This window comes from Panthera leo, chromosome F3, assembly GCF_018350215.1.
Source record: "Panthera leo isolate Ple1 chromosome F3, P.leo_Ple1_pat1.1, whole genome shotgun sequence".
Lineage (NCBI taxonomy): Eukaryota > Metazoa > Chordata > Mammalia > Carnivora > Felidae > Panthera > Panthera leo.
In genome coordinates, this window is record NC_056696.1 from 66,946,056 (window position 1) to 66,968,647 (window position 22,592).

At 63.4% G+C, this 22,592-nt stretch overlaps 1 protein-coding gene across 1 annotated transcript; it reads right to left on the bottom strand.

Moving 5' to 3' along the window:
* Positions 1–257: 257 nt before the first annotated feature.
* Positions 258–19,199, bottom strand: NTRK1 (neurotrophic receptor tyrosine kinase 1). The gene is made up of 17 exons (XM_042925497.1): positions 18,991–19,199; positions 15,402–15,476; positions 15,036–15,107; positions 13,372–13,440; positions 12,579–12,724; positions 12,203–12,345; positions 9,824–9,956; positions 7,880–8,206; positions 7,428–7,445; positions 7,217–7,272; positions 6,836–6,938; positions 6,178–6,324; positions 5,754–5,884; positions 5,445–5,617; positions 2,263–2,503; positions 1,821–1,979; positions 258–632 (listed from the first exon to the last, which is right to left on the bottom strand). The coding sequence occupies exons 1-17, from the start codon at positions 19,197–19,199 to the stop codon at positions 447–449; spliced, it is 2,388 nt and encodes a 795-aa protein (XP_042781431.1). The 3' UTR covers positions 258–446.
* Between the last annotated feature and the right edge of the window lie 3,393 nt (positions 19,200–22,592).

Below are 22,592 nucleotides of genomic sequence, written 5' to 3' on the forward strand. Positions count from 1 at the left end.
GCGAACACGAAGCGCGGAGACGGACGAGTCGGCTCTGAAGTTCTAGAAAGCCTGCCCTGAGGCTGCCTCTCCACCAGGTGAACACAACGGTCACAAGACTAGGAGGCTGCCACAGCTGGAGGTGACAGCCGCATGGACTAGGGCCACCGCGGAGGGCAACTAGAGAGGGGAGGCTCATCCCCTGCCTGAGTCTCGATACCCCTCTCCCGGAGTGACGTCATCCCAAGAACTGGCGAGAGACACGCGGCCAAGGGGTAATAAATATAATTGCCATGATGGAACCTGCCCAGAGAAGCAGGGACATCCTGTGCTCCCAGACCCCACTTGTCCCCTCCGGCATGCTGAGGGTGAGTTAGATGCTGAGATCACCCCAGGGGCTGCTGGGAACTGCAGGGGTGACTGATGGCAGGCCCGGGATTCCGGCTGCCCGGCCCCTGGGTGGCCCCCTAGCCCAGGACGTCCAAGTAGACAGGAGGCGCCTGGGCCAGGGCCTGCAGCCGGGCGTGCACCTCCTTGATGCTGTGGCGTTGCTGTGGCTCCCGCTGCCAGCAGCCCCGCATGATGGCGTAGACCTCCGGTGGGCAGGCCCGGGGCCGCTCCAGCTCGCGCCCCTGCGTGATGCACTCGATCGCCTGGGGACACCGAGGCGGGGGAGAGAGAAGAGGGCACGCGGTGCTGGAGCGCCACCCCCGGAGGCTCTCCCGGCAGGCCACACACAGGTCTGGGCCTCTGGGCTACTAATCTTCTAAAAGGATGTGGTGAACCACCGGGACACTGAGCAGTGGGAAGGATTCAGGCTAGGTAGACTCTGGGGGTAGGAGCTTCCAGAAGGGCTGGAATCAGACCCTCAGAAGACCTGCCAGGTGACGTGAGGAAGGGGAGGGGCCCCGACATTTGCCAAATCCACCGGCCCAGGGCTGAGGGCTGAATGGGGGGGGGGGGGGGGGGAAGGGCCCTCCACCTCTCAGCTCCAGGGGGCAAAAAAGAAAAGAGAGCAGGATTGCAGGTAACCCTCGAAAAGGGTTTGCAATTTAAGGCACAGGGCGACCCCACTCCCTTTTCTCTTCTGTAGGCACCATTCTGTGGGGACCTAGCTCCTCCGAAAGTTTGAAACGGCAGCAGGAGAGACCAAAGTTAGACTCCAGGAAGGACTGTCAGAGCAGCGAAGGGATCCAGGGACGGAGAGATGGTGGGAGGGAGGTGGGCGAAGGGGCCTGGAGCCTCTTCCCCCCTTCTCCCCTCCCTCCCCATTAGAGGACTTGGGTTATGGGCAGCACTAATTCCATTCCTTCTCTCAGTGCTTGAGAAAATTAAAATCTATAACCCTCTCCCCCACCCCACCGGCCTCCAGGGAGCAGACTGCATTAGCAGGAGAAATGGAAACTGACAGCTGCGAGCCAAGGAGGGGGAGGGGGGGCTGCTCCGGGAGACAGAACACCTGGGGCCCCGCGGTGGCCGCGTCCGGCCGCGCGGGCAGACGGAGCGCCAGGCCTGTCCTTCCTGCAGTCTGACCTCCGGCCTTCCTGCTGCGGCCTCAGGCCCTCTGGTGCTGTGCTCCTCCTCCCGGGCCTCTCCCTTCCACCCTGACAATGCCTGTGAGGTCTGTAACGTGCAGCTAGGGATGGGGGTCTGGGCTCCGTCTGTAAAGTGCTTTGGGGCTCCCCCAGGAGCCAGCTGGGCCTGGGCTAGGACGGTGAGTGGGAAGAATGCTGGGGGGGAGGGGCTGGGGGGAGGAGGCCCAGAGCTGCGGGGATGCTGGATGGGGGCAGAAGGGGACAGGAGGGGCAGGGCTGGGGGGGGCGGGGGCGGGCGGGGCTGACCTCGGTGTTGGAGAGCTGGTACCAGGGCTGTTTGCCGTAGGTGAAGATCTCCCAGAGCACCACGCCGAAGCTCCACACGTCGCTCTCGGTGGTGAACTTGCGGTAGAGGATGCTCTCGGGGGGCATCCAGCGGATGGGGAGCATGGTGCGGCCCCCCACCTGCGGGCGGCAACCGTGTCACTGCTGGGGGGAGGGGGGGGACCCGCTGCTCCCGCGCATCCCGCTCCCGCCCGTGGAAGCGGCTCTGGGCCCACGCTAAGAGGGAAGAACCCACGGTGTCTTTTCCGTCTGTCCGGGAGAGCAGAGAGCCGAGGAGGGGGGTTCAAGTCCCCAGCCGGCAGCCTGGGCCCCCACACCACCCTCCTGGGGTCGAGGAGCCCCCCGGGGTGGGGGGGGGGTCTGCAGTGCCGGTGCGGCCCGGGCCGGGACCAAAGACCCTTACTCGGTAATAGTCGGTGCTGTAGATGTCCCTGCTCATGCCGAAGTCGCCGATCTTGACCACCAGCCCCTGACCCACCAGACAGTTGCGCGTGGCCAGGTCCCGATGCACGAAGTGCAGACCCGCCAGGTACACCATCCCGGCAGCGACCTGGCTAGCCACGGCCAGCAGCTGGGACAGGCCCAGGGGGCCCGGAGCCACGTCCTCCCTGCCAGCCAGCAGCTTGGCGTCGGGCCCGTGGGACCTGCCAGAGAGTGAGGGAGAGCGGCGGGCTGGGGGGGAGAGAGCCCCCAGGAGGTGGAGGCTGGGGAGCCTGGGGAGCTGGGGTGGAAGCGGGGAGGGGACTCAGGAGAATGGAGGAAGGGAAGAACAGGGAGGCGGCTGTCTGGAGGGGCTGGGATGGGCCCGCCGGGTGTGCCCCCCTCCAGAGCCCTCACCGCTGCCCACACTTCCCACATTCGTGCCCCACCCCCAGGCAGCCCCCTTGAACGCTGAGCCCAGCATCCACCTGCCCGCTGGCCCCTGCATCTCTCGCTCACGGGCACCTCCCACTCGGTCCTATAGATGCTTAGCATCTTCCGCCAAGTCCCCGCCTTCCTCCGTGAAGGGAACCTCCCTCCCCAGCCTCCGAGCCTGAAACCTGGGGGTCCTCCTGCCTCTCTCACCTTCGCCCTCAACATCCAGCCTCCTGTGGGGTCCCCCTTCCTTCCCGAGGTTTCCAGGACGCCCTCCACCTCCCACACGGCCACCACCAGGCCAGACCAGTCCAGACCACTCAGCCCCATCCCCCAGATACGCCTTGTGACCCCTGCCTGAGCCCAGGGCTTTGTCAGCACCGCCCCTTCCTACTGGCCAACTTTCTCCTGGTCCACTTATTTCTTCGTTTCTTCCAAAGCCTGTTAAACACCTCCAGTGTGCCAAGCACCAGAGCTCAGGTGGAGAGGAGGGTACAGATAAAGGGGTCACCGCAGAGCAGTGGGGGGGGGGGGGGCACCTGATGGGCACTCGGGCCGGAGATGGAAGAAGTCAGGGAAGACTTCCTGGAGGAAGAGACATTTAAAGTGAGACTCGAACCCTGAGGAACAGAGGTGACTAAGCCATTCAAAAGGGTCAGAGACAGAGGTGAAGTGGCTGGGAGGGAGACCCGAAGTGCCAGGCAGAGGGAGCTGTGAGTGCAAAGGCCCTGAGGTGAGAAGGAACAGATGGCCCTCCTAGGGAATGTCTTCCAGACTTATCAGAAGCTTTCATGGTCCCCTCCTTTGGTTCTCCGTGTTCCATGCAGCCATGAGAGCCGCTTCTCCCACAGCCTGGGCCCCAGATAGCAGCATCACCAGCACTCAGCACGGAGCCCACACCGGGGCGGTGGGCAAGGGGAAGGCCTGCTGTGGACTCCAGTTCCGCTCAGCCCATCCACCCACACTCAACATCGGGCCCTCCCTCCTGCTCCCCAGCCTCCACTGCGTCCTCCTCCTGCAGGGCATTAAGCTTAGACCCTGAGGTCTCTCCCAACTGAATTCTGTACACCTCACTCCCAAGGGGGCGTCTGGAGACCAAATCACGACCATTAACTGGACAGCCACAAAATGCTTTCTTATCCGCAATCACAGTCCCCCCACCCCGCTCTTGTCCCACTTAGTGGCAGGGAAACTGAGGTCAGAGAAGAAAACTACCAGGTCACAGCTGATCCAGCCCTGGCCCTCCCCCTTCCTCCCTCACACCTGACAATGTCCCGTCCTGCAGAAGGGGGAATCTCATGCAAGAGGGACTCAGCAGAGGGAACATGTGACCATCACAGTCAGGGCTTGAGACACGGCTCTACCTGGGGTCATACTCTCCCCTGGGCCGCTGACCACCTTCGTGCCCTGGGGCAAGTCACTTAAGCCTCATCTGTGAAATGGGCACCTTTCCTGAAGTTCTTAAAACTGTCGGCACACGTCAGTAAACGCATCGGAGTTGTTCTGCCCAAAGCAAAAGAAGTGAATTTCTAGTAACTTCCTCCAAGTGTAAATTGCCACATGCTCTCGGAGAGCATGAAGAATAAAAGTCTACTTATGTTATTACACAGATGTGTACAAACACACGCAGCCCTAGTGAAAGTGACTCAGTCACTTAGTGAAAGTGACTCGCTTAGGAAGTGAGCATAGATCATGGAGCCTGGAGCTCAGCAAGCGCCTGACAAGCGTTTGTTACTGTTGCTGTAACTCTCTAAACCCCACCTCCTGGGGGCCCGGCTTCTGCGCACCACTGCGCCACGGGCCACTGCGCCACGGGCCACTCCGCCTCGGGCCACTCCGCCACCGGCCACTCCTCCACGGCCACTCCGCCTTGGGCCACTCCGCCACGGCCACTCTGCCTCGGGCCACTCTGCCACAGCCACTCCGCCTTGGGCCACTCCGCCACGGCCACTCTGCTTCGGGCCACTCTGCCACGGCCACTCCCCCACATGCCACTCCACCACCGGCCACTCCGCCACGGGCCACTCCTCCACGGCCACTCCCCCACACGCCACTCCGCCACGGGCCACTCCGCCTCGGGCCACTCCGCCACGGGCCACTCCGCCACGGGCCACTCCTCCACGGCCACTCCCCCACACGCCACTCCGCCACGGGCCACTCCTCCACGGCCACTCCCCCACACGCCACTCCGCCACGGCCACTCTGCCTCGGGCCACTCCTCCACGGCCACTCCGCCTTGGGCCACTCCGCCACGGCCACTCCCCCACACGCCACTCCGCCACGGGCCACTCCTCCACGGCCACTCCCCCACACGCCACTCCGCCACGGCCACTCTGCCTCGGGCCACTCCTCCACGGCCACTCCGCCTTGGGCCACTCCGCCACGGCCACTCTGCCTCGGGCCACTCTGCCACGGCCACTCTGCCACCGGCCACTCCGCCTCGGGCCACTCCGCCGCTCACGAATGCATACCACTCTCTGCAAAGCCACCTCCCCTGAGGTACAGCTCCCGACTCCTGCTAGTGCCACCTTCCCGACCGCCGCCACCCTGTCCTCTGCGCACGCCGCCTCCGGCGTTCACGCATCTGCCCTAGAGCTCCCCGGGGAGGCAGCCGTGCCTTCCCGCTACTTCTTGGCGCCGCCTCTCGACTCAGGGATGCGCGCGTAGGGAAGGGATGAGGGGCTCAGGGCCAGGGGCCAGCGCGGGGGGGCGGGGGGCGGGCACTCGTACCGGAGGAAGCGGTTGAGGTCGCCGTGGCGCATGTACTCAAAGACCATGAGCAGCGGGCGGCCCTCGGTGCAGACCCCGAAGAAGCGCACGATGTGCTGGTGCTGGAGCACGGTGAGCAGCTGGGCCTCCCGCTGGAAGTCCTGCCTGGCGCTCTCGGACACCTCCTTCAGCGCCTAGACGGCGGGGCGGCACTGAGTGCAGCACCCCCCCCCCCCCCCGCCGCCCCCGCAGCCCCAGCTCACGTCAGGGAACGCTGGTGCTCCTCCGGGAGGTGGCCCGGCCAGCGGTGCGTCACCCACGGGGTCTCACCTTGACGGCCACCAGCATCTTGTCCTGCTCGGGCAGCAGGTTGTAGCATTCGGCCAGGAAGACCTTCCCGAAGGCGCCCTCGCCCAGCTCCCACTTGAGCACGATGTCCCTGCGCTTGATGTGGTGAACACCTGCAGAGAAGCTCGAGGGATCACGCACGGGAGCCCCAGCCTCTGGGAGCGGGGGCGAAGTGCCAGCCAAGGGGGTGGCTGGGGGCTGCCGGGAGCCTCCACGTGCTCACCAAGCCCCGTGCCGTGGTGTGGACGGGGGTGGGGGCAGATGGGGGCGGGGAAGGCCCGTTCGGGCCTGGGGCGGGCAAAGGAGACGCTACCGGGGCTTCCACACACACACACACACACACACACACACACACGTGCACACACACCCAGGTCCCCCCCACCCTTGACCCAGGATAGCCGCTCACAGGCATCACCGAAGTATTGTGGGTTCTCAATGATGTGGCCTTGGAGCCCAGAGCCTTTGCCCTCAGTGGGGGACAAGGAGCTGCCACCTAATGTCATGAAATGCAGGGACATGGCCAGTCCGTCCTCTGGAGCCAGCACAGCTGTGCCTGGGGAAGAGACATAGCCATGAGGAGGGGTCACAGCCCAGGTGCCCGCCCTGGCCCCCGGCAGGTGCAGGACACCAGGCAACCCCACCTCCCCACTTGCAGGGGAGGACTGAAGGAGCGGAGGGGCAAGTCGGCCGGCAGGGGAAGGCGGGGCGGGGCGGGGGGGCACCGCGGCCTCTCTCCGTCTGGCTCCTGTCCAACCCCAGGCCCCGTGGGCCACCAGAGAACTCCCCCGCCACCCCCCTACAGAGCTCAGACCTCCCAGACCCACTTAGTGTTTGACTACAGTCCAGCCACCAATTAGCAGCTGCTGCCTCTGACGCTGCCCCAGCCCCGGCCCCGACACGCTCACTCACACTCACTCACACCCTCACACCCACGAGCCCTGCAGCCAGGCGCCCAAACACCCCGACACACCCCCGAGCACTCTACCTGCCCGCGGGCCCCCCACACAGAGGACAGAGCCCGCAGGACAGACTGACGGACAGCCCGCTGTGGCACCCCCACTCACGGTTGATCCCAAACTTGTTCCTCCGTCCACATTTGTTGAGCACAAGGAAGAAGGCGGAGAGGAGGAGGCAGGCAAAGACGGCCAAGCCCACGGCCACTGAGACCTGCGGGGCGGGGGAGGGGGCAGACCCAGAATTCTTCCTATGGCCTCAAAGCTCCCCCAAAGCACATGGCTTCTCCGGCCTGCGCGGGGGCCCAGAGTCAGGCCCCTAGACCTGCCCCCTACTCCCCTGGCGCCCCAGGCCGTGGCTGTGAGGGTGGCTGAGGGAGCTCAGGCCACACGGTAGAGGTCCCCACGCTGTGACCAGAAAGGACACACGGACAAGCTGCTAGCCCAGACTCCGGACCCCAAGTCCTCGGCAAGCTTCCCGCCCACACTCACCCCAAAAGGGGTTTCGTCCTTTTTCTCCACTGGGTCTCCGGACGTGCTGTTCGAGTCTGTGGGGACACAGGGGAGAGTGGGCACACTCAGTGCCTCCTGCAGCAATGCCCCCCGCCCCCGCCGACCCCTGGGGGGTCAGGTCAGCCGTGCCCCCTGCCCCAGCCTCGCCTTCAGACCAGACAGAACCCGCCCTCCGGCCTGAGCTACTCACCCACCGGCGAGAAGGAGACTGCCGTGGGAGGAGGAGAGAAAGCCATCAGATGCCGGGCGGAGAGTGGAGAGTCACCCCCCGCCCTTCCCCCAGACTCATCCCTTCCCGGGGCGGGGTGGGACAGGGAGGTGACGCTGCTGGACCTTGCTGAGAACAGGCACGTGGCCCCTTGCAGCCGAGCCACGGATGCCCTGGGGCAGGGCCCTCTCTCCTGCCAGCCCAAGCGAGTGGACTAGCCCCGGGGGGTTCGGGGCTCCTGGGCTGGGAGGGGGGGCGGGCCAAGGAGGCCAGCACCGAGCCTGTCACCACAACCCCAGGCCCCGGCACCCCAACTTCTGGGGTCGGGATCACAGCAGCGTGTGGGCAGGGCCTACCCCCCCCCGCCCCCTCGACACCCGCACCCGCACCCAGGGGGAGCCGGGGGGGGGCGGGGTTCAGGGTGGCCCTCGCACCGGGGATGGGGTCTTCGGGGTTGAACTCGAACGGGTTGTCCATGAAGGCCGCCAGCACGGAGGCGGCGGCCCGGCCAGAGGGGTTGGCGGCCAGCAGCGTGTAGTTGCCGTTGTTGACGTGGGTGGGCTGGTTGAGGCGCAGGCAGCCGTGCCGCACGGTCTCGTTGGCCGCCGGCTCCAGGAACTCCGTGAAGATGAAGCTCGTCTCGTTGAGCACCGAGCCGTTGAAGAGCCAGCGCAGGGAGGGCGCCGGCTGCCCGTCCACCGAGAAGGGGATGCACCAGTGGTGCAGCTCTACGGCGGCATGCAGCTGCACACTGGCCGGGACTGCGGGCCACAGACAGGGGCGCGGCGAGGTCAGCCGCCGGGGAGCCCAGCGTGGCCCCTCCAGGTCGGGGAGGGGGGTGAGGGGGGGCGGGCAGAGCCAGAAATCAGGTGGCGGGCCTCAGGGAAATGGGTGAGCAGCCCCTAACGAATTCCCCCGGAGGGACATTTTGGAGAAGGGCGACAGTAAATCGTCAACCAACCAGGCAGCAGGTGCACGAAATGCAGAGGCTTAAAGCACTTAAGCAGTGGCCGTGAGCAAGCGACGGCCCCGGAGAAGCGGGGTGCCCGGCTGCGGAAACTAAGCACGCCGTGTCTCTCGGACAAGAGATCCGGAAAAATTAAGTGCAGTCAAGCTTAAGAAGACCGCGAGAGGGCCTAGACATCAAACAAGCAAAACGTATCTAGTTAAAAAGCTTTCTGAAAACAGATACGGGTTTGAAAGAGACCCGACCTAAAAAAAGCAGACACATACATGTCAGGCAGCGGGATCCCCCTCGGCAGGGAGCGAAGCAGCCAAAGCCACTCCCACAGACACAGACGAGCCCGAAAACGTGCCGCTGAGCAAAAGAACGCACAATAATAGTGGCAGGGTGATTCCACGCGTGCGACGCACAGGGACAGGTAAGACGAAGCCACCTTGACGGGGCTGTGGGACGGGTGTCAAATTGTTTTTAAAAGCAAGGAAAAGAGGGTCACGGAAGTCCAGATGGGGCGGAGAAAAAGGATGGCGAGAGGAAGGGAGTGTCTTCAGAAGAGCTGAAGAGTGATCACTGTTTAAAGTGTCTGAGTTTGGGGCGCCCGGGGGCTCAGTCGGTTAAGCATCCGACTCTTGGTTCCGGCTCAGGTCACGATCTCACGGTTTGGGGGCGCGAGACCCAGCCTCGGGCTCTGTGCTGACAGTGGGGAGCCTGCTTGGGATTCTCTTTCTCCCTCTCTCTGCCCCTCCCCTGCTCCCTCTCTCTCTCTCTCTCTCTCTCTCTCTCTCTCAAGAATAAATAAATAAAAACTTAGATGGAAACCAATTTGACAATAAATTTCATGTATCAAAAAAAATAGTGTTAAGAGCTAACAAAATAAATAATTAAAAAAATAAAAACTTAGAAACAATTTTAAATAAAAAGAAAATAAAGTGCCTAGGTTTTATGTACAAATCTAGATCATAGATCACAACTAAAGAACTATGTAACGCACCGGGTTTAAAGTGATTTGTTGGCAGACCTAGGGGAATTAGGCAGCGAGCCTACAGAAGAAGCCGGGAGGGGAATTTCTTGTCTTAAGACTAGGATGCGCGACAAGAGTACTACGAAGGCTACGAAGGGTCAGGCGGTGAAGCGATCCAGCAGGGAGCAGAGAGAACAGCCGGGCGGCGGGCACCAAGGGCCTCAGGTAGCAAGACTTGGGCAGGGGGCCAAAAAGAAATCCATCACCATCCCTCCGGCCTTGACAAGCCCCCAGGACTTCCCCCACAGGATCAGGTTTTCATGGGAATCTGGAAACAGCTGGGCAGGAGCAGCTGTGGAGACACATATCCCGGCCCATCCTCCAGCCCCCCACCCCCACAGCCTCTCTTCAGGGAAGGAGGGGACATGGGGGTGGGGGGCCGTCATTGGGACTCACAGGACACGTTGACCTGCACGGAGACTTCAGCCCGGCCCACATCATTCTCCGCCCAGCATGTCACATTCTTCCTGTTGAGGTCACTGGTGACATTGGCCAGGGTCAGCCCCAGGGATGGCAGAGCCCCAGATTGCTGGGTCGGGGAAGAGAGGGGGAAATCAGGCAAAGTGTCAGCAGGCTTGGGTATGGAGGCAGGGGGCCGGAGCTGAGGTCTTTGGGGGAGCCCCTGGGGCTCCAGATGGAAAAGGAAGAAGGCGTAGGGGGAGGAAAGAGGTACAGGAGAGAATATAGCAGAGAACGGCCCCCCTCCTTTAGAGCTCGTTCGCAGACTATGTCCTGGATCGTGTATTTAACGGTCCAAAACATCTAGAACGTGACCAGTAACCTCAAAATAGGCACGGGATACCCTGAACCAAAACCACCGTCCGAGCAGCTAAATAGATGCCAAGAATCCCAAGCGCCAAACAGACGCAACTCACTGGACGAACCAGCTGGGGTCTCGCCACCCTGCTCGTTTTTGTTTTACACACAGTTCTAATGGTCTCAGCCCAAGGAAGGCCAGAAACGCAGAGGCGGCTTGGATGGCAGGGCGGCAGGTGGGAGGGACAGCGGCAGCATGACCCCACCCACTTTGGCAGATAAACACAGAGAGTGAAGTTACAGGCAAAGCAACTTGATTCTGAATCATCATCGAAAGATTGAATCAGCTTCAGATTCTCTTCCTAAGAAACTGCGGCTACGTGCCAGTTCCATGACCTTAGGACAATTCTTAATCTTGCTGAACCGTGGTTTTCTTGTTTTGTAAGCTAGGGACGTAGACAAAATGATCTTTTGACGTTCTAGAAAGCTATTTTCATAAAATGATGAAAATACACGAAACAGTGGATGACCCTCACTTATCTGGAAATTTCCTAAATGTGGAATCCTTTGAATAAGTGTGGGAGGAGGTGAGCCTTCCCCCGGTTTCCACTGGAGTATTAGCCTGAAGACTCCAGAAGAGCCCTCCAGTCTCTTGTGCAAGCTCTGGGTTCCAGGCTCCTCCAGGGGAAGCCCTGCCCTGCCCTGCCCCCAGCTTCTCTTTGCTGTCCCATCTCCCCCAGATCACTCTGGGCATAGGGCATCCCACTAACTCAGAGCTGCTCCACGATCCCCCAGTGTCCTGAGGGTGACCAGCACCCCCTGCCCTCTATTTAACCCAGTTGGGTGTGGCTTTTCTATAGGAAGTTTCTAGAAAACAGAAGCGGTGGCAAACATGTAAGTCTCCCAAAGAGAAAAAGCAAAACCCTGGAATTTCCCAAAGCAGTTGCCAGAGGTGTCTCCACAGAGGGTCACGGCCAACCTCCTGCCTCTACCTTGTTCCCTTCCACCGCTCACTCTCGGGGGCTGTGCTCTCTGGGAGGGAAGGAGCCACACAGTGGCTAGTGGTCCCCCCACCGTGCCTGGATCCCCTGCTCTGGTGGTTCCTCCTTCAGTATTGTTCCAGGGGCCTCCAGCAATTCTGGGGGATGGTTCCCTCCCAAAGCGAGGGCCTCCGCACTGAACACGCTGGTCTGGCTCCTCCAAGGGCCCGGACCCTGCGTGTCTCCTCGTGGGGCCAGAGTTTTGGGTGGGCGCAGCCTATCGTCCACCCCTGCTGATCTTGTCAACAAGGCCTGAGCCTGCTGCGGCTACACTGCCATCATCAGCCTGACGACAAAGGGCAAGGCGTGGGAAGATGCCCAAAGACACATCTGCAGGACAGAGATAGCAGCCAGAGTGTCCAGAGGCAGGCGGGACATCAAAGGTCATCACGTCCACCTCCGCAGTAGACAGATACGGAGACCAAAGTGCAGGCAGATTGAGGCATTTTTCCAAAAGTCAGTCCAAAAACTCATTAGTGACAAAGCTGGACCCAGACCCGGGCCTTCTTCCCTAATACGGTCGTCACACGCCCAAGAAGACGCTGCTTCCAGAATCTCCAGAAAAAGACGGGAAGGATCCTGAGGACTCACCTGGGTGCCAGGACCACAAATACTGTGCTCTCTCCCTCGTCTCGTTTCCTTCTCCAGAAAGCAGGTGCACGGCAGGGATAGTCTGTGGGTTCAGGGACCTTCTCTTTTGCGGCCAGAGAGGGGCCTAAGTCCTGGCGGCCCCAGCAGAGCCTGGGGTCCCTGCTGGGCCAGTGCCCACCCTGAGGGTACGTGTGCACCTGCCCCACAGAATGAGCCTCGGCCCCGTGGAGTTAAGCCGTATCTGTCCATCCCTCACGCTCTACGTGCTTCCTCCTCACTGTCTCTCTTTTCCTGTCTTTGGCCCCGTGTCCTGTCCGAGCCTCTCCTGGGAGGAGGGGAAGAGGAGGACCAGGGACGGGGGGCGGGGGTGGGATACAGCGCTTCTCACCGTCACCGTGGCCGACTCCTCCAGCTCCGTGAGGATCCAGCCAGCTTGCTCCAGGCCCCGCCCCTCCACCTGGCATTGTAGCAACACATCGTCCCCCACGTTCACGGAGGCATTGGGCGTCTGGACCTTCAGCACGGGCACGCCTGGCAGCCCGGGACGGCCAAGGGAGGTCAGAGCAGGGAGTGGCCTTGGGGCCCTCCCTGGCGCCATGCCTCCTCCCCCACCCTCCTCAGCGACCCCGAGCCCTTACTGGCAATGCCTCCCAACCTCCAGTCCCCCCAGCTTTTGCCAGTGCCCGCTCCCCAGTCCCCTCTCAGTGCCCGCTCCCGGGGCATGCGGCTCCTTCCCAGCCCCTTACACCACCTCCAGCACCTACCACAGCTGGCGTTGGACAAGAGGGCCAGGGGCCCCTGCCCGGGACACTGCAGCCTCTGTGCAGGAACTCCGCCCAGGCCCTCCTCCTCCCAGCGCAGCAGCCAGTGCAGGGCACAAGAACAGCGCAGAGGGTTCCCCGACAGGACCCTGTGGGCACGGGGACACCGAGAGAGGGTCAGGGCGGGGCAGGTGTCAGCCAGGGGAGCCACAGAGAAGGAGGTATCACAGTAAGAGGGAGTGCAGTCAGAGCGCAGGGGCGGGAACGTCCACAGGGAAAGGAGCGGGGACAGAGGAGAGGCTCCTCCTCCTGGGGACCCAGGAACAAGACATCGTCACAAGAAATCGCATCTGGAAAGTCAAGGAGCCGGCTGGGGGCTCCACGCAATTGCCCTGCCCCAGCGGGCTCCCTGGGATGACAGGCCGGGCGAGGCCTCTGAGCAGGGTGACAAAGAGGGAAGGGCGCTGGGGTGGCCCACAGGCCCCAGGTGCCGACCACACACAGACCTCTGCTGCCCAGCCGGCCCGCGTGCACAGGGTGCCGGCAGTGTGGGCAGATGCACGCGCGGCCCCCAGCCTCCAGTGGGCCTGCGGCCTCTTTGATGGGGGTCACGGTCACGTGCCGAGTCCCTGTCTCGGGTCTCAGCTCGCTGCCGAACACGTAGTCCCCAAAGAGCGTGCCCCGCATCTCCACACACACCCAGTGACACACCTCCACACAGGGATACGAGTCCCCATGCACACGCGCACACACACACGCACACACCGCTCCGGCCCCCTGGAAGCCCCACACTCACAGCTCCTGCAGCGACAGGCCCTGGACGGTTTTCCAGGAGAGAGACTCCAAAGCGTTAAAGGAGAGATTCCTGTGGGAGGTGAGATAGAGACAGTGGCCTTGAGCCCCAGCTGGCCTGCTCTGGCCTGGGGCGGGGGGGGGGGGGGGGGGGAGCCCCGGGAGCCACAGGAAGCTGCTGTCCGGCCGCCCTTCCTGGGGCAACAACCAGAATCATCCAAGGGGCACCGGGGTCGGGACAGGTTAGGCTCTTTGAGTCCTCCTCTCCTCCCTGGGACAGCAAGGGTTAACCCCACTTAACCCCCTCCCTAGACCCCAGGGAGGGGGTCCCAGGGAACAGCCGCTCCCCTCTCCCCCACCCTGGCCCCAGCTGGCAAAGTGCTGAGGCCCCAGCTGGGGGAAGGGGCTCCATCTGTGCTCCCCTACCCACGCCCGGGACGGGCCACAGGAGGAGGGGGATGGGGACCAGGATCTCAGACTCCTTCCTCAGCTCCCCCCACCCCTCCCTTCCCCTCCTCAGGGCCCCTGGCCCCGGGGTCCCTAGCTGGAGACAGGGAGAAGTGAGCCCTGAGGGGTACCAGCTCCTGGCCACACCGTGAGCCACGTTAGGAGCCCCGGTCGGTGCCTTACGCCAGGCTTCGTCTACAGGGCCTGCCTTGGGGCCCCCGGGTAGCTGTTTGTTGAGCGGCCGACTCTTGGTTTCAGCTCAGGTCATGATCCCACAGTTCAGGGGATGGAGCCCTGTGTCGGCTCTGCGCTGACTGCACCGGGCCTGCTTAGGATCCTCTCTCTCCTCTCTCTCTCTGCCCCTTCCCCCTCCCCCGTCAAAATAAACATTAGAGGGCGCCTGGGGGGCTCAGTGGGTTAAGCTGCCAACTTCAGCTCAGGTGATGATGTCATGGTCGGTAAGTTCGAGCCCCGCCTCCGGGCTCTGAGCTGGCGAAGCCTGCTTGGGGTTCTCACTCTCTCCTCTCTCTCTCTCTCTCTCTCTCTCTGCCCTTCCCCCACTCGTGCTTTCTCTCTCTCTCAAAAGAAATAAATTGGGGATGACACGACCTCTCACCGCGTTGACCGTGAAGATTCACTGACGTCACGTATTGTGAGGTGTCACTGGGCACTCATCTTTAACTGAAGCCCCCAGTGTGTAGTCCGGGATGGAACATCACTTTTGCGTGTGTGACAGAGAGGGGTGGGGGAGGGGCAGAGGGAGACCAAGGATCCAAAGCAGGCTCCGCGCCCACAGCAGAGAGCCTGATTCGGGGCTCGGATTCACGAACCGTGAGATCATGACCTGAGCCAAAGCCAGACACCCCCCCCCCCGCCCCCGCTTCCAGGCTACCCCAGGGGCTCCCGCCGCCCGCTTGCTCCCTCGCACTGGTGTGGATCTGAACTCCGGGAAGAAAAACGGGGCAGGCACCTATGAGACGGACACATCCTGTGGCAGGCAGCGCGGGGAAGAGACCGCGAGGACCTTGGAGCCCACGGGGTGGGAGCTGGGGGGGCTCCCGCCTCCCTGGAGCAGGTGAGGACGAGCCCCAGGAGAACGGGGGAGACACTGGCCCGACCAGCTCGGGGCTTTCTTCAGAATGGGGGGTGGGGGGCACGAGCCCAGCAGCCGCCCAAGTCTGGGGGCCCTCCCGCTCCCTCTGCCCCGCCCGGGCCACTCACAGGCGACTGAGCCGAGGAGTAAAATGGAAGGCATCTGGTGCCACGAAACGGAGCCCGCTCTTCACGATGGCGCTGGGGGCGGGGACAGCAGGATCAGCCCCCCCCGGGCCTCAGCTACCCACGCCAGACCCCAGTGCCCAGCACCGGACCCCCCAAACCCTCACAGCCTCCCCGGCTACCCTGGCCCCACTGACCCTCGGGCTTTCTGATCTCCTCCTGGAGTCTCCGAATCCCCGGCCTTTGCTGAGCCCCGTGCCCGCACCCGTGCCCGCACCCCTACCTGCAGCCTCACTGGTGCCCGCACCCACGCCCACACCCGCACCCGCGCCCACACCCGCACCCGCGCCCACACCCGCAGCCCCTCACAGGCCTCTCAGCTCCCCCAGGCCCCTCAGGTCACTGGGCTCCAGATGCCGCAGCCGCTCTTGGTTCTCGATGTAGCTGTGGGGAGAGGGGGCGGAGTCACAGGGGTTCAGCTCTCCAAGTCCCGTATGCCGCCACCGCCTCCCCCACAGTCACACGTGCAGGTGCACACACACTCTTATGAACACTTGCACACACACGCACTCGGGCACACGCAGACCTGCTGCACGCACATACACGCACAGGTACATGCATACACGTATACGCAGAGACACCTCACACTCACTTACACACGTGCGTGCATCCTCTCACCTCTCATGCGTGCACACACAGCCATGCACACACACGCAGGCATACACATACGCACAGAGACACGCCTCCTCAACGCACGTCACACACGCGCCTGTGACGTCAGCACGCCTACGCCCTCACGAGTGGACATGTGTGTGCACATATCTCTCACGTGCACGGATGTACTCACATTCCTAAACACACAGAAGCCCAGTCTCAGCTTGGTGTTCTGCTTTTATGCACAGGGCCTGTCCCACACATGTCAGAAACGGGGGGTCCCGCACATGCTTAGAAATGGGGGGGTCCCACACATGCTCAAAAATGGGGGTCCCGTATGTGTCAGAAATGGGGGGTCTCACACATGCTCAGAAATGGGGGGTCCCACACATGCTCAAAAATGGGGGGCCCCACAAATGCTCAGATATGGGGGGGTCCCGCACGTTTCAGAAATGGGGATCCTGCACGTGTCAGAAATGGGGGGTCGTGCACGTGTCAGAAGTGGGGGGGTCCCACACATGCTCAGAAATGGGGTGTCCCGCACAGGCTCAAAAATGGGGGGTCCCGTATGTGTCAGAAATGGGGGGTTTCACACATGCTCAGAAATGGGGGTCCCACACATGCTCAAAAATGGGGGGTCCCGTATGTGTCAGAAATGGGGGGTCTCGCACATGCTCAGAAATGGGGGGTCCCACAATTGCTCAGATATGGGGGGTCCCGCACGTGTCAGAAATGGGGATCCTGCACATGTCAGAAATGGGGGGTCGTGCACGTGTCAGAGGTGGGGGGTCCCCGCAGAAACACTTGCCTCTTGCTTCCACCAAGGGCCTAGGCTCACCACAGCCACTGCCCCCCCAGCACAGAGGAAGCCCTGTGGTCATGCACATATGTGTTCCCAAACACACATTCACCATCTGCGCTGACCCACATTGCAGCACACACACACACACACACACACACACGCCCCACCCTCTCCTCCTCAAAGCCACAGCCCCTCCCTACTCAAGCAGCAATTCCTACCCCCCCCACACACACACCTTTCAGCAGAGCAAGCCAGAGGCACAAGGCTGTTGGCCAGGGACCCCTTGAGCTCCTGCCTGCCCCAGCAGGGACCCAAAAAGGGGGAGAGGGGCAACGGGAGGATGGAGACGGGTGACAGGGGAAGAGGCACAGACTGGCTGGCTTACCTGGTGAGATAGTGGTGGGAAGGCTCAAGGAGGGGGGCAGAAAAACAAAGAGGGGAACAGAGACACCGAAAAGGAGAAAACAAACAGGAAGAGACTGGCAGAGAGAGACACAGGCAAGGAGAAAGACAGATAAGGACAGGCAGACAGACAGATAAGGACAGAGCGCCAGAGAAAGCGAGATAGGGAGCCGGGACAGAAGGCCCTGCATGTGGAGTTGGGGGTTGCTGACGCCCTGGGCCCTGCCCAGCTTCTGGATCCTTCTGGACTCGGCATGCCAGGGAGTTCCTGAGAACTCAGCTGCCCTGGAGTGGCACGTCAGTGTACCCCCCCCCGCCCCTCCCACATGCCAGGGGCCCCTGACTCACTGCCTGTTCTCAGAAATCCCCTCCTCTACCCTCTCACTTTCCCTCGCTTATAGGAACGGGGCTCAGCCAGCATAACGGACCCCCTCCCCAGCCGGGGCCCCAGCAGGACAGCCAGGTATCAGGCCCTCCGGCCCCTGAGGCCTAGGGGACAATCTCCAGTGACGGTAGGAGAGAGTAGGTCCCTGCTCACAGGGTTTATAGAGAGCTGTGGGCACCCAGGGAGGGTGGTGGCTGTGTGCAAGCTGTCAGGCGGCACACTCAAAGCTGCCTCATTCGTTTGGATTCATAATCAATCTGTCTTTTCGAGTCCATTATCTCCTTGTTAGCTCTGCGGGCGAGGGAGGGGAGGAGGAGGGGGCATGCAGGCAGAGGCAGGGGGTCAGGCCGCTGCCCCACCCTGAGGGACATCCCCTCTCCCCACCCTGCACCTCCTAGTCCCCCGCCCAGCCCGTCCCCTACCCCCACCCCACCCCCAGGGCTGGACCCACTTGGGGCCTGGCAGGGAACCGGGGCGAGAGGGGACATTCAGCAGCCTGGGCCCCGATGTGAAGGCACAGGGCACTGAGTGGACTGGACCAGCGGTGGCGGCCTGGATCCCGCGCCCCTCCCATCACGCAGAGACCTAGGCCCAGACCAAGACAAGGCCATCATCTCGTCTCCTCCTGGTCTCCCTAGGGCCATTAAAGAGAGAGACTGAGGACCTTCCCGTTAATTACCACAAGATACCGGAGTAACTCACTGCCAATTATCACAGGCTGCTCAAGTAACTTCCAGACAGCGACGACGGTTCCCGCCTCGGACGCCTTCCAACCCGTCGCTGCCTGAGGCCAGGGTTCCTCACCCGCCCTCTAAGCCCCAGGCCCCAGGAGGAGGGTTTTTCTAGCAGTTCCTCCCCTCTTCTAGAAGTCTTGCCGGCCCCACCAGTCCCGTGGGATATTCAAGTCTTTTCCAGCCATCACCATGTGATGATGCTTGGGGACCTCTAGGTATTTCTACAGAGTACCCCCATAGGTTCACCAGCTGCTAGGGAGTACTCCAGTATTTTGTAACCAAGTGCTGCAGGACATCAGAGCACTGCAGAATGCTGGAGCTTTCTGCCAGTCTGGGGCCCTGAAAGGAGGAGAGTGTCTCAACAAGAACCCTGACTTTCTGACCCAGGTAGGGGGAGGAGGGTGGAAAGGGAGTCAGGACAGGGACAGAGAGGCCAGGGGTCTCCTTTTCCACCTCGGAATCAAGGGGTGGTGAGGCCACGGCAAGGTGGAAATGGGGAGAGGAGAGCTGGACCACCTCACCAAGCTACGCTCCTCACCACCTCCACCAGCTCAACCCCCAGCGTTGCCTGGTCATGACCCAGAACGGGGTGGGGGCTAGTTTCCCCCTGGAAAGGGGACAAGGCGGTAAGGATTTGAAACTAGGGACTCCCCGCAGCTAGCCACCCTCCCCCCACCCCCACCTCCAGGAGGCAGAGCTTGGGCTCCTGTCTGATCTCCAGAAGGCCGCTTCCACACGGCTGGGCTCCCCCAGGCCCGGTGCACGGACAGGCCCCTCGCCCCAGCCGCACTGAGCACCGCGGTGCTCCCTCCAGACGGTCGCCGCGGTGGGAGCCGCCGCCAGGTGCAGCCTCCCGCCGCGCCCGCCCCTCCCGGGCCCGGCAGGCCCGAGGGGAGTCCGCGCCCTCGGGGCTACGGCTACACCCGTCCGCTCCCACCACCCCCCCCCCGCCCCGCCCCGCCCCGCCGGCCGGACACTCACAGCTCCGTCAGGTTCTCAGCGCCCGGCAGGCGGCGGAGGCTCTCCAGGGCCCCAGCCCGGGTGCAGCGCAGCCCCGAGGGGCCGTGGGGGCAGCAGACGTCCGCGCAGGGTGCGGCGCCCGCGGACGCCAGCATCAGCCAGGCCAGCAGGCTGCCCGGCCCCGCGGCCCGGCCGTGCCCGCCCCGCGGCCCGCGTCCGCCTCGCAGCATCGCGCCGCCGGCAGCCGTCCGTGCGCTCGCAGCCGCGGCCGCCGGGCCTCCCCCGACACGTGCGCCTGCCGCGTTAAAGACCCAGCCGCCGGGAAAGGGCGGGGCCCGCGGCCCGCCCCGCCCCGCCCTGCCCCCTCCGGCTCCACCCCCGCCCCTCGGCTCCTCAGCCCCGAGGCTGCCCCCACCCCTTTCGGGGGACCCGGCGCCCCCTTTTTTCCCCAGACCCCCGGCTCCAGAGAGAACTCCTTAGAGGTGTCTGCTGGGGTGGGGGGGTGGGGGAGGGCTGGGAAGTTGATCCGTTATTTCTCCCAGCCTAAAGCAGCTGCCTTTAGGGGGAAGGGAGATGACAGGGCGAGGGCAAGGTTACCGTCGGGGTCATCCCCGCCAGCCCCCGGCCTCAGATCTCCTCACGATGCGCGCCCCTGAGGGAGTGTACGATGTCACTTGGGGATAAAGAAGGCGAAACACTCCCTAAGGCCTAGGAAGAAAGGGGAAGGGACCCCAAAAAGACGAAACGCAGGACCTGGGGAAAGAAAACAGGAGAGGGAGGGCGTCGCCCCAAAACGGCCGGAGCGCCCCAAGGAGCCGGGAGGCCCGCTTTCAGGAGACCACAGGGTGGCGCTAGAGGCGCGCGCGCAGAGTGCGCTCCGCGGGGCTGGGGGCGCGGTCTGCAGCCCCCCAGAGCTGCGCCCCAGGCCCCAGCGGCGGCCCCTGACCCCGGCCGGCCAGCGCCGGGCCCCAGGCCGGGTGGGGCCCCGCCGGGCTGGGCTGGCATCGATCGCCGCCCTGACAAGAGCATCGATTTCTGCGCGGAGAAATTAATAGATCTTCTCTTAGCTCCTCGGACCCGGGAGCCGCCCGCGGGTGGAGCTGGGGACCCTTCGGTTCTAGGAGGTCGCGCACCCGGAAAGCCCCGGGATCCCCAGCCCCTCCCACCCCGGTGGCCGCCGGAACCCGCCCGTCTCAAGCCGGGGAGGAGGCAGTAGAGGGCAAGGAAGAGGGTCCGGGAGGAGGGGTTCGGCCGGGAGGGCAGGCGAGGGCCGCAGGGAGCGCGCCAACCAAACCCACCTAGAGGGGTCGCCAGGCCCTCAGCGCAGACTGTGCCCCAGCCCCGGGACGGGGACAGACCGACCGACCGACCGACCGACCGGCGGCCCGCTTTGGGAAGGCGACTGGACAGAGGTGGGCCCCCAGGATCTGGGTCGGAACCGAGGGACTTGGCTGGGACGGATCCTCGCGCGAAAGCGGAGGCGGCGGCCCCCCCAGGGGGCGGCGAGGGCCTCGGAGAGGCGAACAGCTTGAATGTTCAGCACACGGTTCGCGTTCCCGCCAGGTTCCAGCAGGCTCGCCCGGCCGGGTCGTGGCCGCCAGAAGTCGCCCAGCAGGTGTCAGGGCGGCAGAACTTACCCCCGCCCCCCACCCCAACTCCAGCCGGCACACGCGGCCCCACGTGAGTGAGTCCGCAGGGGCGATGGGCGAGCTCGTTCCTACCATCCCCCTGTATTTGGCCTTATTTCCCCAACAGACCTGTCCCCCTTCAGTTGTCAGGCTAAATATTTTGGCTTGGCGGGAAGGGCGGAGAGAGCCCGGAGGTCCCAGCAAGCCAATCCGTTGCGCCCCGGGGCGCGGAGGGCGGGAGCTGGGCGCGGCCCCGAAGCGCCCGGTGATACCGCGGCCCCGTGCGGCCCCCCGACGCTCGCTCGGGGCGCCCAGCCGCCCAGCGGGGTTCCGGACTTTTCTCCCGGGCGACTCCGCGCCGCTCTCGTGGGCGGGCTCCCTGGGCTTCCTCGCCGCGCCGGCTCCGGGTTGGCAGGCCTCGCGGACTGCCTTTTGCTCTGCACCCTGCCTGACTCTCCCTCTCGGAGGCCTCTCTGAGCCTCCTCTCCTGCTTTCTGCATCTCTGCCCTCATCATTCGGTCTCTGGGTTCAGACCGAGTCTGTCTCCAGCTGCCTGTCACTGTCTTTGTGTCTCTGTGGCTCTCATTCCCTTTTTCCCTCTGAGATTCCCCCCCACCCCCCACCCCCGCGCCCGTGGGCCCCCACCCTCCCCTCCCCTCTGAAGCCTGCGTGTCTGTGTCCCTTAGGTCCTGCCAGGCCCTGCTCCTCCCCGAGCCAGCTGCAGAAGCCAGGAGTGGGCACGAGGCAGGCCTGGGACGATGGCAGCGCCCAGCCTGTGCCCGGGGGTCGCATGCCTGCTTGCGATCCATCTCTCCTTGGGATTTGGCCTGGACACACTAGAGGGTGAGTCCCCCAGCACTGCCTCCTGGAGCCCCATCTCCCCCCTCCCACACCCCCCAGTCAGCTGGGAGGCCAAACATCTGTTTCCCTACGGCATGAAGACGGGGGGGGGCGGCTCTCAGGACTTCCCACCAGGAACAGCAGTTAGTTCCCCCACATAACCGTGTTTCCCCCTCAGCCCCCTGCGATGTGAGAAGGACCTTGAAACAGAGAAATGAAGAGATCTTCTCCATCATGCATTCCCAGAGAACAGCATGAGGAGGAGAGTCTCAGGGGTCGTTTCTCGGGTGCAGGGAGGGATGGGTAGCTGAGAACTAGGCACCATGAAGTAATGAATCCATTGTGCAGACAGGAAACTTGAGGTTCAGAGAATTGAGAGGGAAAGCTGGACGGGGGCCCAGAGCGCTTGTCCCAGGGCCTTGTCCCATGTCCCCCACACTTAGGGCCAATCCACTGGGCCCAGGCCAGACCCTTCCTATGTGCAGAGTTGGGGAGGGGAGGACCGCATAGACCAAGAGGCCCCATGCGGGTGTGGGGAGCCTAGCAGGGGAGGAAAAGACACTGAATGTGCGAGATTCAAAAGCGGGAAGGATTAAGAGCGTGCCCTTCCCCAGTCCCACCGTTCCCTTCCAGACCGAGGCAGCTGGGGGTGGCGGGTCCACTGCTCCGTGCTCCCCCCCCCCCCGAGGGGCCCCGTGGTGCCCTCAGATGGGAGGCTTACAGGAGGAGGTCAGAGTCTCCCTTTCCTACAGAGACAGAGGGGAGTTGCAAAGGGTTGGGGTCGGGGGTCCCCTGAAGAGTGCTGGTGGGGAAGGCACTGCAGGCGAGGGACAGCCCCTCCCCCACTGCGGGGCCAGGACAGGGCACACAGATGCCAGCTGTGAGCCCGGTTGTCAGGAAGGGAGCACGTCCCTGGGAGGGGGTGGGGCGTGGTGTTTGGTTGTTTGATCAGGGGACCCAGATGTCCTCTTCCCAGCACAGCTCTGCGCAGGGCCAGGTCCTGAGGGCAGGCAGGCAGGGGTTAATCTGTGAAGGTCGTAGATTTGTTTTTCCAAATGACTCCCATCAGGGGAGCCCTAGAGAGGCCGGGGCATGATGAGAAGTGGCATGTGGGCGCCTTGGAGAGCCTGATTGGCCTTTGCCTGGAGGGGCTAG